The sequence below is a fragment of the Psittacula echo genome, assembly GCF_963264785.1.
Source record: "Psittacula echo genome assembly, chromosome: 2".
NCBI lineage: Eukaryota > Metazoa > Chordata > Aves > Psittaciformes > Psittacidae > Psittacula > Psittacula echo.
The window spans coordinates 96374140-96390830 of record NC_137737.1 but is presented as its reverse complement, the minus strand read 5'-3'; the positions used below and the strand labels follow the sequence as shown (position 1 = coordinate 96390830).

Here is a 16691-nt window from a genome sequence, read left to right as displayed (position 1 = left end):
AGGAGACTTTGGAAGAAACAGGTCAGCCCAGGATAGCAATACCTGGCTCCAGGACTGGTGCTTCCACCAGAACTTTGGGTTTTTAGACCATGAAGGAGCCTTTGAGACACAAGGTGTGCTGCAGCCTGATAGGATCCACCTGCCCTGAAGGGGAAAATGCAACTTTGGGCATATGCTGGAGAAACTGGTTGAGAGAGCTTTAAATTAGAATCAGAGGGGAAAGGGAATGCCAGCAGCACTGCAGTAGAGAAGCCAAGGGTTGGCATGACATCGCCTAGGGCGGCAATGCTAGTGGGAACATTTGTACTGCTCCTGGGTGCACAGAGGTCTCAGGAACATACCTGAAATGCTTGTACACCAACATGTGTAATATGAGAAACAAGTGGGATGAACTGGAAGTGCTGATTAGTTCCCAGAACTGATGTAATTGGTATCAGTGAGACTTGGTGGAAGGAATCCCATGATTGAGTCCTGGGATGGAGGAAGGCTACATGCTGTTCAGGAGGGATGGGCAGGGCAGGTGAGTTGGAGGTGTCACACTATACGTAAGGAAGAGGTTTGACTGTGCAGCCCTTACAGTTAGTGTTGATGTGGTTGAGAGCCTCTGGGTGAGGGGTGGGGGGACGGAAAACAAGGAGATGTTGTAGTGGGTGTCTGTGGACTGAAAGGGCTGGAAGGAATGTGCCATGAGGATTGGTTAAGGACTTTGGGCTTGTCTGGTTTGGAGAAAAGGAGGCTGAGGGGCAACCTCATTGCTCTCTACAGCTTCCTGAGGAGGGGAAGTAGAAAGGGAGGTGCTGGTCTCTTTTCACTGGTATCCAGGGACAGGATGTGTGGGAATGGTTCAAAGCTGTGCTAGCGAGGTTTAGACTGGACTTTAGTAAGCATTTCTTCATAGAGAGGGTGGTCAAACACTGGAACAAGCTTCCTAGAGTGGTGGTTGATGTCCCAGGCCTGCCAGTGCTTTAAGTTAAGAGGCATTTGGATGATGCCCTTAACAACATGCTTTAGCTTGGTTAGCCCTGAATTGGTCAGGCTGATTAGATGATCGTTGTAAGCCCCTTCCAATTGAAATAGTTCTATTCTATTCTGTTCTGTTCTAACAGTGCCATTATTTGTAAGAGAAGAGGAGAAAAGTTTAACACCTATGTAGATCTGCCTTTTGCCAATAACTTGAAAAAGGCAGAGGCATTTTTTTCTGTGCAACAATACTTTGAGCAAGAGTCATGACATGCAGAAGCACATATTTTTGTTCTGAGAATGTACCTAACACATGGGCTACTAGCAGGTAAAATAACAGAGCAGAAAGTGAAACTCTGACCTATTTCATTCATACTAAGTTTATTAAAGGTAAGGTTCATACAGGTAAAACATTTTCAACCAGTGTGACTCAGCGTATTAGTTTACTGAAAATATTTTGAAATAACCTAACAAATATAGAATCTGCTTTTTTTTTTTTTCCCCAAGAAGTTAATAGAAAAGATGGGAGGGAGGGAGGGAGGCTTATGTCATTGCATCAGGAATGTCAGCTTGGTGTCTTCCAGTAAAGTAATTTTCATGGCACTTGTGGGGAGTCTAAGCCTGGGACCACTGCATAGCGTGGTGGGCAGCTGAGCATCTTAGATGAATACAGCAGGCAAAACTCACAAAAAATCATGCACATCTTCTTTCCAGCCTTGCAACGCGCTGTAAGAAAGAAGCTGTTAACAGCTCTGTCTCAGTTACAGAAATCAAAGCTGCAAGGCAGACAAGAAGGGACCTGCTTGCTCTGTTTTCCAATCTTGTAAAACTGTAACCAAATAACACAGTCAGCACAGTACCTTTCACCTCTGGCCGATACTGCATGCCATCCTCTTTCTTTCCAACAGCATTCGTGTCATCTGTTTCTAGATGATAAATATATGCATTGATAGCTATTAGGAAAGGCTTATTTCCAGACCACTACATGTATGTCATTGAGAAGCCAGAATAGTATTCAAAGAATTATTTAAATTGCAATAAGACTGGACACATTCCCACATTGTTCCTCCCATACAATCCGCGCACCAGGTTGGTAACCCGGTGTCCAGACCAAGACATGGCACACCTCAAGCTGTAGACTTTGAACTACAACTTTTCTGTGGTATGGGCCTAGGTTATTTTGGTGACAATCTGCTTTTGGTTTTGGAACTGTCCAAGTTACAGATCTAGACGTAACTGGCAAAGAGATGGTGGAAAGCTGTTATCCCCATGAGAAAGTCCTAACTGCAAGATCCCAAAACTGAACAGCCAAGCACATGACTAACTATAAGGCAGTAGACCAAAGGGATTCAGTGGATCGTTCCAACATGGGAAAAAGAAATGGGTATTTGTGCAATCAGGACCCAACCTGACTTACCTTGGAAGCACATTGTAAAGCCCACAGCAGCAAGAGGGAACATTTCCCTTACACTGGTATTCCTTTTGCTCTCATACTTTTTACCACCCCCTCATGTAAGACACACTGGACTATCACTTAGATCCTTGTAAGAGCTTTCCTTGTCTTTCCAGGTAACAGCAGCCAAAGAAAGGTAATGTAAACACAGCACTTATGTATGTAGTGCAAACATACCTCTGTGCAAGAAACTCTAAAATACAGGCGGGGAGTTCACTGATAACTGGATCAGTGACTTCTGATCAAAAATGGAAATGGGAAAGCTGTACCAAGCTCACTTATGTCACAACTTACATGGACCAGAAAACCAAAATTAAGCATACCTGAGCAGTGTCCAAGATGCCTGATGTCGATCTGCTCTTGCCTCAGACATGATGCTTCTCTAACAAAGCATGGATTGTTATAGGAACTTCCATCAGAAGCGCATACAGGATTAAAACTGTATCCACTGCAGTCTATATTACACACACACCTGTTAATTCAAACATACAGCAAAACAAAATTGACATCCAGCAAACAAGAATTAAGTTATGTTGAATCCTTAGCAAACACTAGCTCATACACTAATGCCAGGGGAGAAAAGCATGCTGCATGAGGATGCTGAAGAATCTGTTGATGTCTCAGGCTTCCAAGCAGAAGGTACAAAATTATGAATCAGTGCTTCAGTGTGCTTCTTAATCAGGCATTGATGTTTCTCATCATTTTACTGTGATATCAATCTCATTGATTAACACCTGAAAATTGATAACACACTGCTAGGAAGATTTACTACATTAATATAAGTTTGTGATGTCTGTTCTCAAAACCAGATGAATATTCTACTTTTGGGGGTTGTCAGGATCCCTGAGAGGGAAACATAAAGAAAAGGATTCCCATTTCTGTTAAGCAGTAAAAAGATATTTTCTATTTCAGAGGTTGTGCAGAATCAATATGCTCAGTTAAGTGTGTCATTTCAACATTTCATTTATACCTTTGAAAGTTAACAGTGGAGGCTTTTATGTTGTATTTAAAACAGGATTATGCAATCTGAATTATTTTATACTGCATCCAATTGACACTTTGGTTGTTTTAGATGTGGCATTTCCCATATAATTTGTAACTAGGGATTTTAAAATGAAAGTAGGAAAAATGAAGACCTAGCATATAACTAGTTCCTAACCACACAAATGTAGGACAGTCAAAGACTTAGGTAGGTCTGTGATTTACCTGTGTTCAGTTAGACAGTCTTGTTACCCCAGCAAAAAGGCCTGAAATTGTACAGGTATGAATGTCACAGGAAATCTTTCCAGCTTTCAAATCACCAGCCCTCTTGTTTTAATCAATATTTTACTTTTTAACTGAACCTCTGTTTTTGAATGACAGTTTCTGTGTGTGTTTCACTTTGCTCTGCAAGCTCTGCTCCACCTCTGGACTGGGAAAAGTAAAAAGTTTGGCTGCAGAACATGGGCCAAGGTGGGTACCATGTCCAGTGCTCAGCTGAGCTCCTTCTGATGCTGTGAGAGCAAGAAAAGCTGCTATACATCCTCTGAGGAGGTGCCAGTGGGTACATGATCCTCTCCTTACCAGAAAGCTCTGCATACGGGGCGCACGGTCTGACTTCTAGAAGCTGCTGCTAGCTTCATCACGCTTCGCTGTTATAAAACACAGGGTGGGAAAAAAAAACCCAAGCTGCCACTTTGCCAGGGTTTTTATGTTCTTTCCAGCTGTTCCAGGTACAATTAAACTATTAAATAGATGTACGCATGCCTCAAGTCAGTAACAGATCTTGCAGCAGAACTCAGTTCCATGCTGCAGAAGCACTGAAGATGGCCAGTGTACCTTTCACTCTTTATCCGCCAGCACCTTTTGTTGCCAAAATTTATCGGTGCTAATTTTGCCAGTAATATTTCCTGCCTGTGAACCTCAGGTTGTTGCTAGACAAAAGAACACCTCTAGTGCAAGCAGGTTTTTAACTGCACCTAATGGTACTGCCCCAGTATTAAGTCTCTGTACCTCTTAGTGACCCACCTCAAAGCACTCATGAAGGCACTAAATATCAATGTGATGATCATATGATATTCCTTCTTACTAGAAATGGTAATGGTTGCAAACCTTAGACCCAGGAAAGGAAGGACTCCTTTGTCTACATGCTCCTGCATGATTTTAAGCCTAATAAGCCTAATGAGGACTTTAACAGGATTTACTATATGCAAATAAAAGGCTCAGCAGTTGTGCACATTTATTGACACACAAAAGCAGACAGCTAGTCCTAATTTGTATGACACTGGCTATGTGCTTACAGATACCTTCACACAGCCTTAAAGCTCAGGAACCACCACTGCCTGCATGCACCCCTACTTGTCACATTGGTATGGGTGTCTCTAGACTGATTCCATCTGTATTTCTATGTTCAAATTGCACTAAATCTGTCTACAGTCACCATCCAAGGTCTGTAGCACTGCAATTACTGTTGGGATTTGTCAACCCTGGTGACAAATAAGGTGAGTTTTGAAAGTATTTTTTTCTTCCCTTTGGTGACATTACAGGCAAGAGTTGAAACTGCTTAGAAGCCGCATACCTTTGCGTGATTTGCTGTGTTTAGATTTAGAATCTCATCTTAAATGTTTACTTTCTTAGCATTGCCAAATGCTTGATCTGGGGGTAGTTGTGGATTCCTGACCCTGTTTTTCTGATAAACGCTCTCAGTCTTAGCTCCAAGAATCTTTTCAGCGTACAAAAGTTTCTTTTCATATTTTAAAATTTACCCCTAAACGCAGGAAAATGATAATAAAAAACAACACCAAAAACTACAGAAGGAGAGCTTGTGACACTTCTGTAAGTGCTGGGGCAGCATGAAGCAGCTGAAGCCCACTGACCAGCTGCAGCAGCCTTGCAGGACAGACTTGGTGACTGCCAGGGGTGGGAGTGAGTGAAACTCCAGCCTGCTGCCAGTCTGGATGCTGGGATTTGCTGGAGGCTTGCAAGCACACCAAATCCCCATTGGGGCCCCACTGGCACTACAGACCACCACCAGCTGGCAGTCATATGTGCTTTCCACCCACAGGCTAGATGGGTCTCGCCAGCTGGACAGACCCATCCAACCAGTGGAATACGTGCCTGCTGCCCATCCGTACCCATGCTGCTCACACACGTGCTCCCCACGCACTGACCATCCTTCCCATGGGAAATGGGTGGATGGTCCTGTGTTTGCCTCACTGTGGCTCACTGTTACCAGCTGTTGCTGACCACAAAACCAACTGTGCTGCTAGGGCATCCCCTGGCATTTGTGTCCCTGATCTCCAGCATCTGCCCCCTGTCCCAGGATCCACACCATTCTCCTTTCAGGCACCCTTCTCCTGTCCAAGAGCACAGCCTTTCAGGACACCTCTTCTCTCCAGAGCCCAGGCCCTTGGTTTGTGGTCTATCTGCAGAAGTCCAGCTTCCCAGCTGCTGAATCTGTCTCATGGCTCTTTATTAACTAGATGTATCAGGATGTTATACTTTTGCTTAGCCCAGGCATTAACCAGAATTTACAAACAGTCCACGTTTACTGCAGCTCCTGAGTTCAGAAGTTCAATTTCAGATGCTCTCGCCCAGCATGGCATCTAATTGTGTACCTGAAGCCATGAGCTACTTCTTTGCCCAAGACCATGATGCCAAATGGTACATCTGGCCTTCACCTGGCCATCAAGGTACTGGTGTAGATGCTTTGACAGAGCTGTCTGGCACGTGGAAGAGGGTGGTTTATGTACACTGTGAGATAATGAACAGTTGAATTGGACTGATGTACCTAAACAAATTGAAACTATTATGCTTCATTATTCCAACAGAAAAGCCTGAAGCCTTCCAGAGGGCTGAAAGGGAATGACTTAAGATGAGGACATGGCTGTGACATGATACTCTGATGCAGAGTCTCCATGGATGCAGTAGGGTGGCAGAGAGGGAGCCAGGAGCACATGTTAGAAACCTGTACCCATTAGAGAGTCCATATGGGGTGCAGTGACGCTGTCCTTGCTCATAGCTGGTTGGTACTACACCCGAAATACAGTCAGGCCTGGAGGAAGTGCCAAATCATGAGACAAGAGCAGTGAAATGTGGGGAGTGCTGCTCTCAATAGAAAGCATGAAACAAAAATGTTTTTAACTGCTCAGTGTTTGTGAAGGAAGGTAAAACTGTGGGAGAGCAAGTTGGTTGCTGCTCCGATGCTGCACATCAAACACATTGAAACTGGCGGCTGAGTGCCTGCAAAAGGACAGGACCACCACCACAGACTGAAATGAAAAGGCAGCTCAGGAAAGTATTGGAAGATCCCCAAATGAACCCACTATGAAATGCTAAAAACGTGTTCCATCATCTGAAGTCAGAGAGCCACAGAGAGCAAACAATAGTTTGATACTGAGGAGATGACAGAAAATGCATCCTTCTGAGGGGAACCACATCCCCTATCAATGAGTCTCAGTCCTGCAGCCAGGCAGAAGTCAAAGCCCAAGGCTAAAAAAGCACAGCCCATGGGGCTGAACCATCCCACAGACCGTACATGCAGCACACAAAGCATGGGAGAAGACGCAGCAGACAGTGTTGATGAGCTAAAAGCAGGGCCTCGAAGGGCAGAAACATCATTTGGGCTTTTGCAGGCAGGAGAAGCTGTGTGAGGTACCATGAACTGTGGGCTTTGTTTTTCTTCACAGCTGAAGACTGAAACTGGACACAGAATTGAAGCCAAAGGTTGTAATCTGTTCCTTTTATGCTGGCGAGAGAGCACAAAGACAGCAGAGGACAATACAGAGAGCTGCTGGGGAAGGGAGGGCAGGAAAAACTCAAGATCATGAGGGGGGACCAGGATATGTAAGAGGGGCACCCAGAGAGGAGAGAGTAGACCCTAACGGTAAAATTCCTAATATCCTACCTTTTAAGCACTTCTTACTTCTGCCTTAGCTCCCACCAACACTGTGTCCATGTACAGCAGTCCACAACAGCAATGCCACATGCAGTTTCCCAAGCTCGGCTGCGGACACTTTCCGGCGTGACTTGTGCAGAATGACTGGTGAATGGCAGCCCTGCCCCAAGGCTGGACTCCTCCATCCACCAGTCTGACACAGGCGCAAGCCTGAAAACCTAGCTTCAGGGCAAAGGGATGCAAAGGTTTTGATCATATTTCTAAATTCACATGCCCAGCATAAAAATATTAGGTTATACAATTAGAGATATTTAATTAGAGGCAACCAAAGCTTGAGCCCCATCTCTCAGGCAAATGGTCTGACAGGTATGTTTATTCCTTGGGAGTGACTCCCAAGATCAGGAAGGATCTTGGGAAAGAAAAACCAGAATCATGGAAATTTCCACAAACAGAAAGTAATCCTTCTGAAAGCTTGCAAAATAAAAATGCCAGAATACTTTTAAACATCATAGTGTATTTCTCATGGCTCTCAATTATTTACTCCTGCTATTTGGAATAAATTCCAGGAAGAATTGCCTCAAGTCCAGCAGCGGTGCCAGCATAAATTGTTGTGTGGCAAACATGATGGGACACCTGCTTAGTGTCCTGTGAAAATAAAGAATCATAGAATAGAATCATAGAATAGCTAGGGTTGGAAAGAACCTTACGATCATCTAGTACCAACCCCAGCTGGTGCCTTCAGCCTTCAGCCTTCAGCCTTCAGCTCAGCACAACCTTCAGAAGAAAAGAGTTGGTCACATAAGAAAATGTCAGTTAACAGAATCATGTACTAACAATGCCTTGAAGTGCTTGATGTTTCACACCAGAAAGAAGTGAATGAGTGCTTCAAGCTTTTGCTGTAACAGCTTGCTGTAAAAGTCACATTGGAATAAAAAGAGTCAGAGCACTACAGGAGTCTTTTTTTTCACAATAACATTCCTACTGGTTTTAACCAAAAGGATTGAAACAGGTAGTTAATCCAAGTTGATGTCTTGCTAGAGAGGGTTGCTGCTCGGTGTCCTCAAACAGATCTTTTCTCTTGCTTAGCCCTGAAACATCAACAAGACATATTCAGGTGTTTTTTTGATGTACTAGAAAAAAACCTTAATTTTGCCTCTTGTCACCAGAGAGTTGACATCCTATGAAAAAGGCACCAGCTTGCTGTGACAATGTGCTTTTAGAAGTTGCGTGTGTATCGTTAGTTCATCAACACCATTAGTTAAACAGAAGAGCATTTTAACTTCAGGAAAGTACAAAGTGCTATAATTAAACCAAACAAAATTTCTAGGTGGTTTTAATAAATGCGAAATGAGAATGTACAACTCATTTATTAGGGGCTACGAGGTGTAACAAAGAAAACGTGTTTAGTAAAATGATGTGACACATCTGAAATGAGCTTAGGCTGTAAGAGCATTTGCTGCTATCAGTAAATTAATTAGATCCCCAGAGATCAGAACACATTTTAAGGCTCTTTTTTGTTTTCAGGCTTCAAGGTGTACGTGGCTCGTTGGCAGTTCTGTGTGCTTAAAAACCATGGTAGATTCAAAGAAAAGAGAGAAAAAAGAGAAAGGAAAAGCATTACAGACTTGTGGATTGGGCTTGGCTACTGAGAGACTAATGTTTCCAACCAACAGAACAGGCTGCTGCATTTGTGCCCATCTGGGATTTGATCACAAATGTATTTTTCTGGCTTCTCCTGACAGAGTGCTGCTTGTCGCCCCTTCCCAATAGCCAACTGCAATAGTAAGCTTTCGCAGGTACTCATCTATTTATTGGCACATCTGCTTACAAATGTAAAATGGAAACAGTGGAAAATAAAACAAAGTGTGTGAAATGCACAGAGATGGATAAGGGTATGCTTGATGGAATAAATCTAAGTGAATTGAAATAGCAGAGGTGTTGCAATTGCAGTAAAGAAGATAACCATGTCAAATGAAGGATTATCTTTCATTTGATGTTTCTTCCCTTGTGTGCAATTCTTTCCAGATGAAGCCTGAACTAAGAAAATCTGGATTTCAAAGTGATTTCTCTACCTATTTGTCTAGAGCTGAATCTTCATGAGGTTTTTTTGGCATCTTTTTTTCAAATCCCTTTATAGCACCAAAAAAAGAAAGAGTAGATTTCAATTCTACAAACTTCTCTGTGCCCTGCTCGAACACCCTCTTGGCCTTTACTTCCACCCAGCAATGCAGGAGACCCTTTAAATGCCATAAGCTTCAGCTACTTTCCTTCTTGTCCTTCTTTAATTTCATGGAGCGGCTTGCTCTGACCACTGTAGAAATTTAGTCCTTTCCTGCAGTGAGCTTCTAGCAGCATATGTGGTGAACCGCTGCTTGCTCTCACAAGAGCAACCTAACCCTCCCTCCACCCTCGAATAACAGAAACCTTCAAAGACTTGGCACACACTGCTGCAAAGATCATTAAAAATATACATTAAAAAAACCCAGGCCTGGATAATTATCCACCTAGGATCAATTCATTTTCTTAATAGTCAGTATAATGAAAAGACCATTATACTATTCCTTTCATATCAGGATTTCCTGTAGCTCAGTTTTACATGATTCAGTAATCCCACGACACAATCCTAAATCCCTTGTTTGGGTTCATTTCCTCTATTGTTTGTGACTGTGTGTTTTGTTTTACACACAGATACTTAGGACTTTTTCTCTACTGGGCCAGAAAGCTGTGAATTGCATTTGCACAGGATTAAGATACCCTTCCTTATGAATACCCGCATACAATATCAGACCCTAAAAGGCCAAAAAGAGAAAGGCTGGCTATGGCAGACGAGTAAAAATGTGTTCAAAAGAGGCAAGTATAAGCCAGCATGCCATACTTCTAACAGAACATATCTTTCTCTGGAAGAAAAATTAGATAAGATTGGGATTTTAAAATGTCTATATTGGTATTTCTAAGTGTTAATACACTTCTGGATTTCTGGTTTCGCCGTTGTGAAAACAGACACTATGTAAATTATAGGCCACTTGAATCTCTATATTGCTGATACACATTTTTTTCCAAGGCAGATCTCGTGAAATGCTAATCTCAAAAGGTCTACTTAGGGATCAGTTGTCAATCTTTTCTGAAAATCTACATTATGAGTCAAAACAGATCTTTGACAGCATAGTACACATTAAAAAAAGACTGAATGTGCTCAGAATCTCATTTCCATATTTCATCTGTTAAAAACGAAAATATAGGGAAAACTGAGAACATGACACATCTGAACCTTTACAGTGAGGTTATTTTTATTTTAAGTTAATGATTTCCTTATCAAAGACTAAAAAAAAGGAGAAAAATTATGTTTTAAACTAAAAGCAATGAAATTTATTCCACCTATTTAGGGACTAAAGGAAAGGAAGATTGTTACTGAGCAGAGGATGGAGGGCAAGATGACCATTCAAGTAGGGCCTTGACAAGGTGGGGCAACCTCCCTGAAGGCTGAAGATGCAGGGAAAGCCACATGACAGACTAGGGGAGGACTGGCAGGGGAGCAGCTCTGCAGAAAAGCACATGAGGGTCCAGGGGAGCAGCAGGCTTGGGGCCTGCATTACAGGAGGGCTGCCAGCAGAGCAAGGTAAACAGCTATTGTCCTTCACCCTGCCTTCATCAGGTCCTGTCTGGTGCACTCTGTCCAGCTTTGGCACTCCCCAGTAACAACAAGTACTTTGAGAAACTGGAGAGGGTCTGGTGGTGAGCCACCGTGATGGGTAAATGGCTGGAGCATGTGCTGCGTAAGGAATGGCTCTGGGCAATGGGCTTGCTCAGCCTGGAGAAGAGGAGGCTAAGGAGGTGACTGTCAACAACAACCCAGGAGCGGTTATTAAGACAGAGAAAGGCTCTTCTCATACGTGCACAGTAGAGGGGCGAAAGATAACAGCTGCAACTCATGGTGAGAGAAATACTGATTGAACAGAAGGACATCATTCCTCAAATAATAAGCAGCCTGAACAGATGCCTAGATGTCCAATCTCCCTTCATGGAGATGGTCAGGGCTTTCCTGCAGAAGCCCTTGAGTCACCTAAGCGAACTACCCCTGGCTGCAGTGCAGGGACAAAGCTTAGACCCAAAAGCCTCCGAGAGATCCCTTCCAACCTGCATTATTCTACAGTTCATGGTTTCATTCTGTGCAATATTTTCCTGAACTTACAACATACTTTAAAATGCTTTTCAAAGCAACATTCCTTCTGACAATTATTAGATGTTTTGTTTTATTTGAGTATTCAGCAGTGCTTTGGCATGCAAGAGGAAAGGGACACACCACATAACACAGTGCAAGAGCAGAGGATATAACTCCTCATAACCACTACTACTTATATTGGAAAGATGTTTCACATTGAAAGAAAAAAATGTGAGCTGAAACCACCATTCTTCAATTGATTCAGTATATTTTAAATGTTAATATTAAAATAGTATAAATATTTATTGTTTACTATAAATGTAATAAATATATTTTTTAGATTTAATAGACAAGTATTAAAATGTTTTCTTTCGGTATGTGTAAGAAGAAACTTGTGGAAAAAAAGACCAAATAATAGTAAGAAGCCTTAAAAAACTTATGGAAATAAGGACCATTTGAAAATTGAAGTCTCACCAAGAAATATACATACTTAAGAGCCCACCTTTCTAATCACAATACAAAATAGTTTTTATTATCAGTTTCTTTGCCAGTGTTGCAGGTGGCTATTGTAAAATAATAATAATAATAAAAGAAAGTTATTCATCTCTCCAAAGACTGTAAATAAATAGTAATTTCAGTTTCAATCATACGCAATAAACTGAGCTATTGTGTTGTTTAGAAGCTTTATAAAGATTACACTGAACATTATTTATCTGAGCTTTTTAAAAATTCACTTGGAATCCTTAACGGTCACAATAGTATTACAAGTATTTATACACATTGCTTTCATTGAAGAAAGAGTTCATTTAAGTGTTACATTGATGAGAATGATTTTACAACCACATCTGTTTCCATTTGTTCTGCATTCATGCTGTATTATGTTAAGTGTTTCAATATTATCAGTACACTGTTTTGATTGTGTACTGATAGGATGATCTGTTTATCTCTATCTACAACTGAAAAGTCAAGTGCATGCTAAGACTGCAGCCTGCATACTCCAGAGTATATCAACAGCAGACTATATGTGTTTGGGAAGGTGCACTCCCTATCAGCTCTAGGTGGCCCCAGCTTTGTGCTGCCACCTCCATCTTCACTTCTCAACCTGACTGCATTTCCAATTCAAAATTCCAGCAGAAAACACACAACTGCCCTTGTGCTACCTACATTTCCAGGTTTCTGGCCAGTTTCCCACACAAAAGTTTAAATTTACCAACCTCTTATTTACTTTTTCACTTCCCTGCTACGTGTTTTGCACCAAATCATTCCATGATTCTATGATTATACATTATAACATTTTCTTCTCAACAGAGCAGAGGAAGCTTCTGGCCAGAGAGGCATTTTGATGGGAAGGGTAGAAAGGGAGGTACTGAATGAGCTGTCTTGGGTAGCAGCTTTTCCCATGACGTATACAATCTATGTTTCCCTTTTGTTGCCAAAGGGGAAAAAATGCTCTATGGTTAAATCTCTGTGAAACCTGTTGTCTGCATCATGTTACCACAGACTTACAGAAAACCACTCTACAGATAATAGGGCATAGTACATGTTTATGCAACTTAAGAGTAGCAGTGCATCTACAAGTGATTTTCTATGCTCTTGAAAAGCATGTCCTGCCCATAAACTAACAACTTTTTAAAGTGCTTATAAGTTGTACGAGAAAAGAAGAATAAAAGGAGAAATCTATTTCTGTGATTTTTCCTCAACCTCTTTCCTTTTTGCATTTATATGAAGAAGCAATGTACCAATTTGCATACAGTCGAACATCAGTCTCCTATGTTCAGTATGACATGCTGTTTACGACAGCCATCTCCTCGGTCTTTATTTCTTTGTCTCAATCAGCCCACTTAAAATCGACTGAAATTCTTCTGCAGAGGCAGTGGAAATTATAAAGTTGTTTATATTATTTTCATTCAATTTACTATGCGTTGTAACCACTTCTGGTTTAGATAGATGATGTTTCTGAGAAATCAAACAAAATGAAGATACAAACCTAAAACTCTGTGCAAAGCCTGAACTCTTCAAACTATGTGTGATCTTGTGCAATAAAAGCATATGTAGCAACTTTGATCAGAGACAGCAATGACGCTTTAATGCCAAACACGAAAACTAAAAGTCTGCAATTTTTTCCAAGGGAAAAATGCAATTTAAGAGCAACAGAAAACATCCCTAACTTGTAATATGGAGTGCATCTAAGCTGTGTGCAACTGACCTTGTTTAAATTTGCTTTTAAAAAGCACCACAGAATCACAGAATAATTTAAGCTTGAAGGGATGTGTAGGGGTCATCTAATCCAAGCCTCTGCTCAAAGCTGGCCCAGGAATGTATCTGATCAAGTTCAGATCATCTCCATGGTTGGAAACTCCACTGCCTCACCAGACACAGTCTTCCACTGCCAGACCACCCTCATGGTGGAAACACTTTCCATTATGTCAGAACAGCATTTCCCATGCTCTGACATGTGTCCGTCATCCCTCGCACTATCACTGTCCTCCTCCAAGAAGAAAGGACTTGCTTAGGCATCAGTAAATCCAACTATAAAAATCAGGAAATGCCAAGTAGTCTTGCTCCTGCTTTTTTGTTGCAAGAAACATCCTACAGTCTTCAGGTACCATCGTTTTTTGCATAGGACTCTCACATCTCTCCAGGCCCAAAAGACGAACTACAGTCCACATGGAATAGACCTGTATTTAGCAGGATCTTTCTGTTATTGGGGGAAATTTTGCCTATTCTGTGCTCTAGGCTGTTGTGGCTGGCCTGTTGACAGCCCATTTACCTCAAACCACTTGACATTTTGTGGCACAAAAGTCTTCCCTTCCACCAACTGATTAATCATTTTATCCATAATTTAGATTCTCTATTCATAAAACAGGCATATAGATTCCATTCTGCTTCTCAAAAGCACTCGGAACAGAAGGAGCTGATGTTTATAAGGTCCCAGACTGCATGGCTTGGAAAAGGATGAAAATAATGCATAATTGTATATTTACTGTAAGTATTAACATCTCATTAATATGCATTGAGATTGTCTACTGCACATTAGCAGACAGTTCAACTAACTCATTCAGTTACTATCATGAAGCAAAATCCTTTTAAAGTGCCTTCTGTAATCATGTGAATCACTTTATTAAGCCTTAGCATCACAAAGTGCAGGCGTTACCCGGGCCTAAGAAGTTTACTTGAACGGAACTCGATGTACTTTTTGTTTGCGATTCAGTAGATATTACCTCACTATTCAAAACAGTTACAGTGGCCATTCTCATGCTTAAAAAAGAAGATAAAAACCAGAATATTTTTATGAAATCATGGTGTGGCTGTGATTTGCTAGAACTAGGGATGACAGTGGTTGCAATATGCTGCAAAATTGAATTAAATAATAATATAAGCCTAGCAGTGTTTATACAAGCCTGATGAAAGGTACTTGTACTGCCAGTAATTTTATGTCATGATATAATTTTATGAGGTTGAAAACATGTTGAAGCCCATCAGGAAAGGGAGTAAAAATAAGGTGCAAAAAGCATTTTAAGGGGTGCTGTATAAAATGTTCCCAAAAGAAGATTTCAATTCCATCTTGTTCCTGCCAGGTAAATAACTGTTTTAATTTTAGGAAAAGAAGCCAGCTCCTAACTTCTACTCAAGCAAGTCTGTGACTTTCTATGCGGCTTGCCAAAATCAACGTTGTGAAGACAATCCATGTTAACAGAGCCCGATCCAAATCTAAGTCTAAACAGACAGTGAATATCACTAAAGACTATTAAAATGGTCAAAGATACTGGAACAAATAAAATGAGATTAAATTATTTAGGCTGGAAATCTGACAAAATTGAAAGAAATGATCTGACAGATTGTGACCAACCCTCATGGGAACATTTTCTAACTTTTGAGTATTTTCTACATAAAAAGTTTTGTTTTCACCTATTTTTTTAATGAGGACTAATTAAAGAAATCTTAGAGGCAAGAGTGCTCTCTTCCTGTTGTCAAGAAGATGAAGCATGGCTTCATTTTAAGTGAGTAGGATGTAGGGAATAAATCTTCCACTCTCCTTAACTTTATTCTAACTCATAGATACTACATAGCCATAGGAATGTAAATTCCACAAGTACAGAATGAATAAGCAAGCTTTTACTGAAATTGTATGCCTCAGGATTTATCTTCAAAGCCAACAGCACATCTCGGTGCATATAACAAACAGATCTATGTCGATTTTGCCAGTCATAAATTGAACAGACCAAAGCAGTATTGCAGAAAATTATTAGCATTATAAAAACCAGCTACAGCTCATTTGTCTCTCCAGAAAAGAGCAAGCCTACCTTGGTACTGTGGCATTTCATGAAATGTGAAGTATTCATGAGTACTATTACCATTTTGGTTTCCCTTGTATGCTATGATTTTCTTGAATACACACCTTGAATATTAGCGCTAAGCTGCTTTACAGCCTGAAATGCCTTCATGCTGATATCCTGTAATAAAATCTCATGCAATTAAGACATATTTCAACATGAAATGGACTCCAGCTGGAAGACAGAAGCTTCCCCCAATTAGCGATGTTCAGGCACTGTTACTCTGAGATGTTGTTCCCTCCATGCACACAAAAATGTACCATTTGCACTTCTCTCAAAACACCTTCACACGCTGCCTCTGTAGCAGTGATCCCAATACCTGGCATCAGCCCAGAAACTAGTTAAGCTTCTTCTATACTGGTGACCACTGCCAGGAAAATAGGTGCGGGAAAACAAAGCCTCATCAATTAGATGGGACTTCTTTTACCTCCTAACAAACCTCAGTACCCTCACAGGGATGTCTAATTGAGCCCTTTCCTCCCTAATGCCTCTGCCCCTTCTGACAGCCACACAGAGCCTGGACAGCCACATACTCTAACCACCAAGCATCCTGAGTAGGGAAATTTGGTGCATCTGCTTCTGCATTATGGATTGGTTTTAGTATCTTCTTGTTCCTTAACCACTTGTTTTGAGCTCTGACAACAACTGGTGTTTTTCATCAGTTTTTCCTTGGGTGCATCTAAGAGCTCAAGTGGCACCGTGAGGTTGGAAGAAGTGACTGGCTCAGGTCACAAGTTCAACTTGATGTTTAGGTTCAAGCTTCGCACTGATAGAAACAACTGCCTGTAATACTTTATGAACAAGCAGAACATAGAGAAAACAAATCCCAGGGATGAATTAAACCTGTTCGGTTTGTGTTTTGCTTTTTGTTGTTGCCAGGATAAAACAGATCAAGGTCCTTTGTTTGAA

General features: G+C 41.3%; 1 protein-coding gene across 1 annotated transcript in view; it reads right to left on the bottom strand.

Moving 5' to 3' along the window:
* The window catches only part of TMEFF1 (transmembrane protein with EGF like and two follistatin like domains 1), a gene marked incomplete at both ends in the record, with an annotated part of 118622 nt that overhangs the window by 8747 nt on the left and 93184 nt on the right, over positions 1 to 16691 (bottom strand). The window contains 2 exons of the mRNA XM_080610778.1: positions 1821 to 1886; positions 2737 to 2885. Of these exons, the coding sequence (XP_080466904.1) occupies positions 1821 to 1886; positions 2737 to 2885 (215 nt within the window). The remainder of the gene's footprint in view (positions 1 to 1820; positions 1887 to 2736; positions 2886 to 16691) is intronic.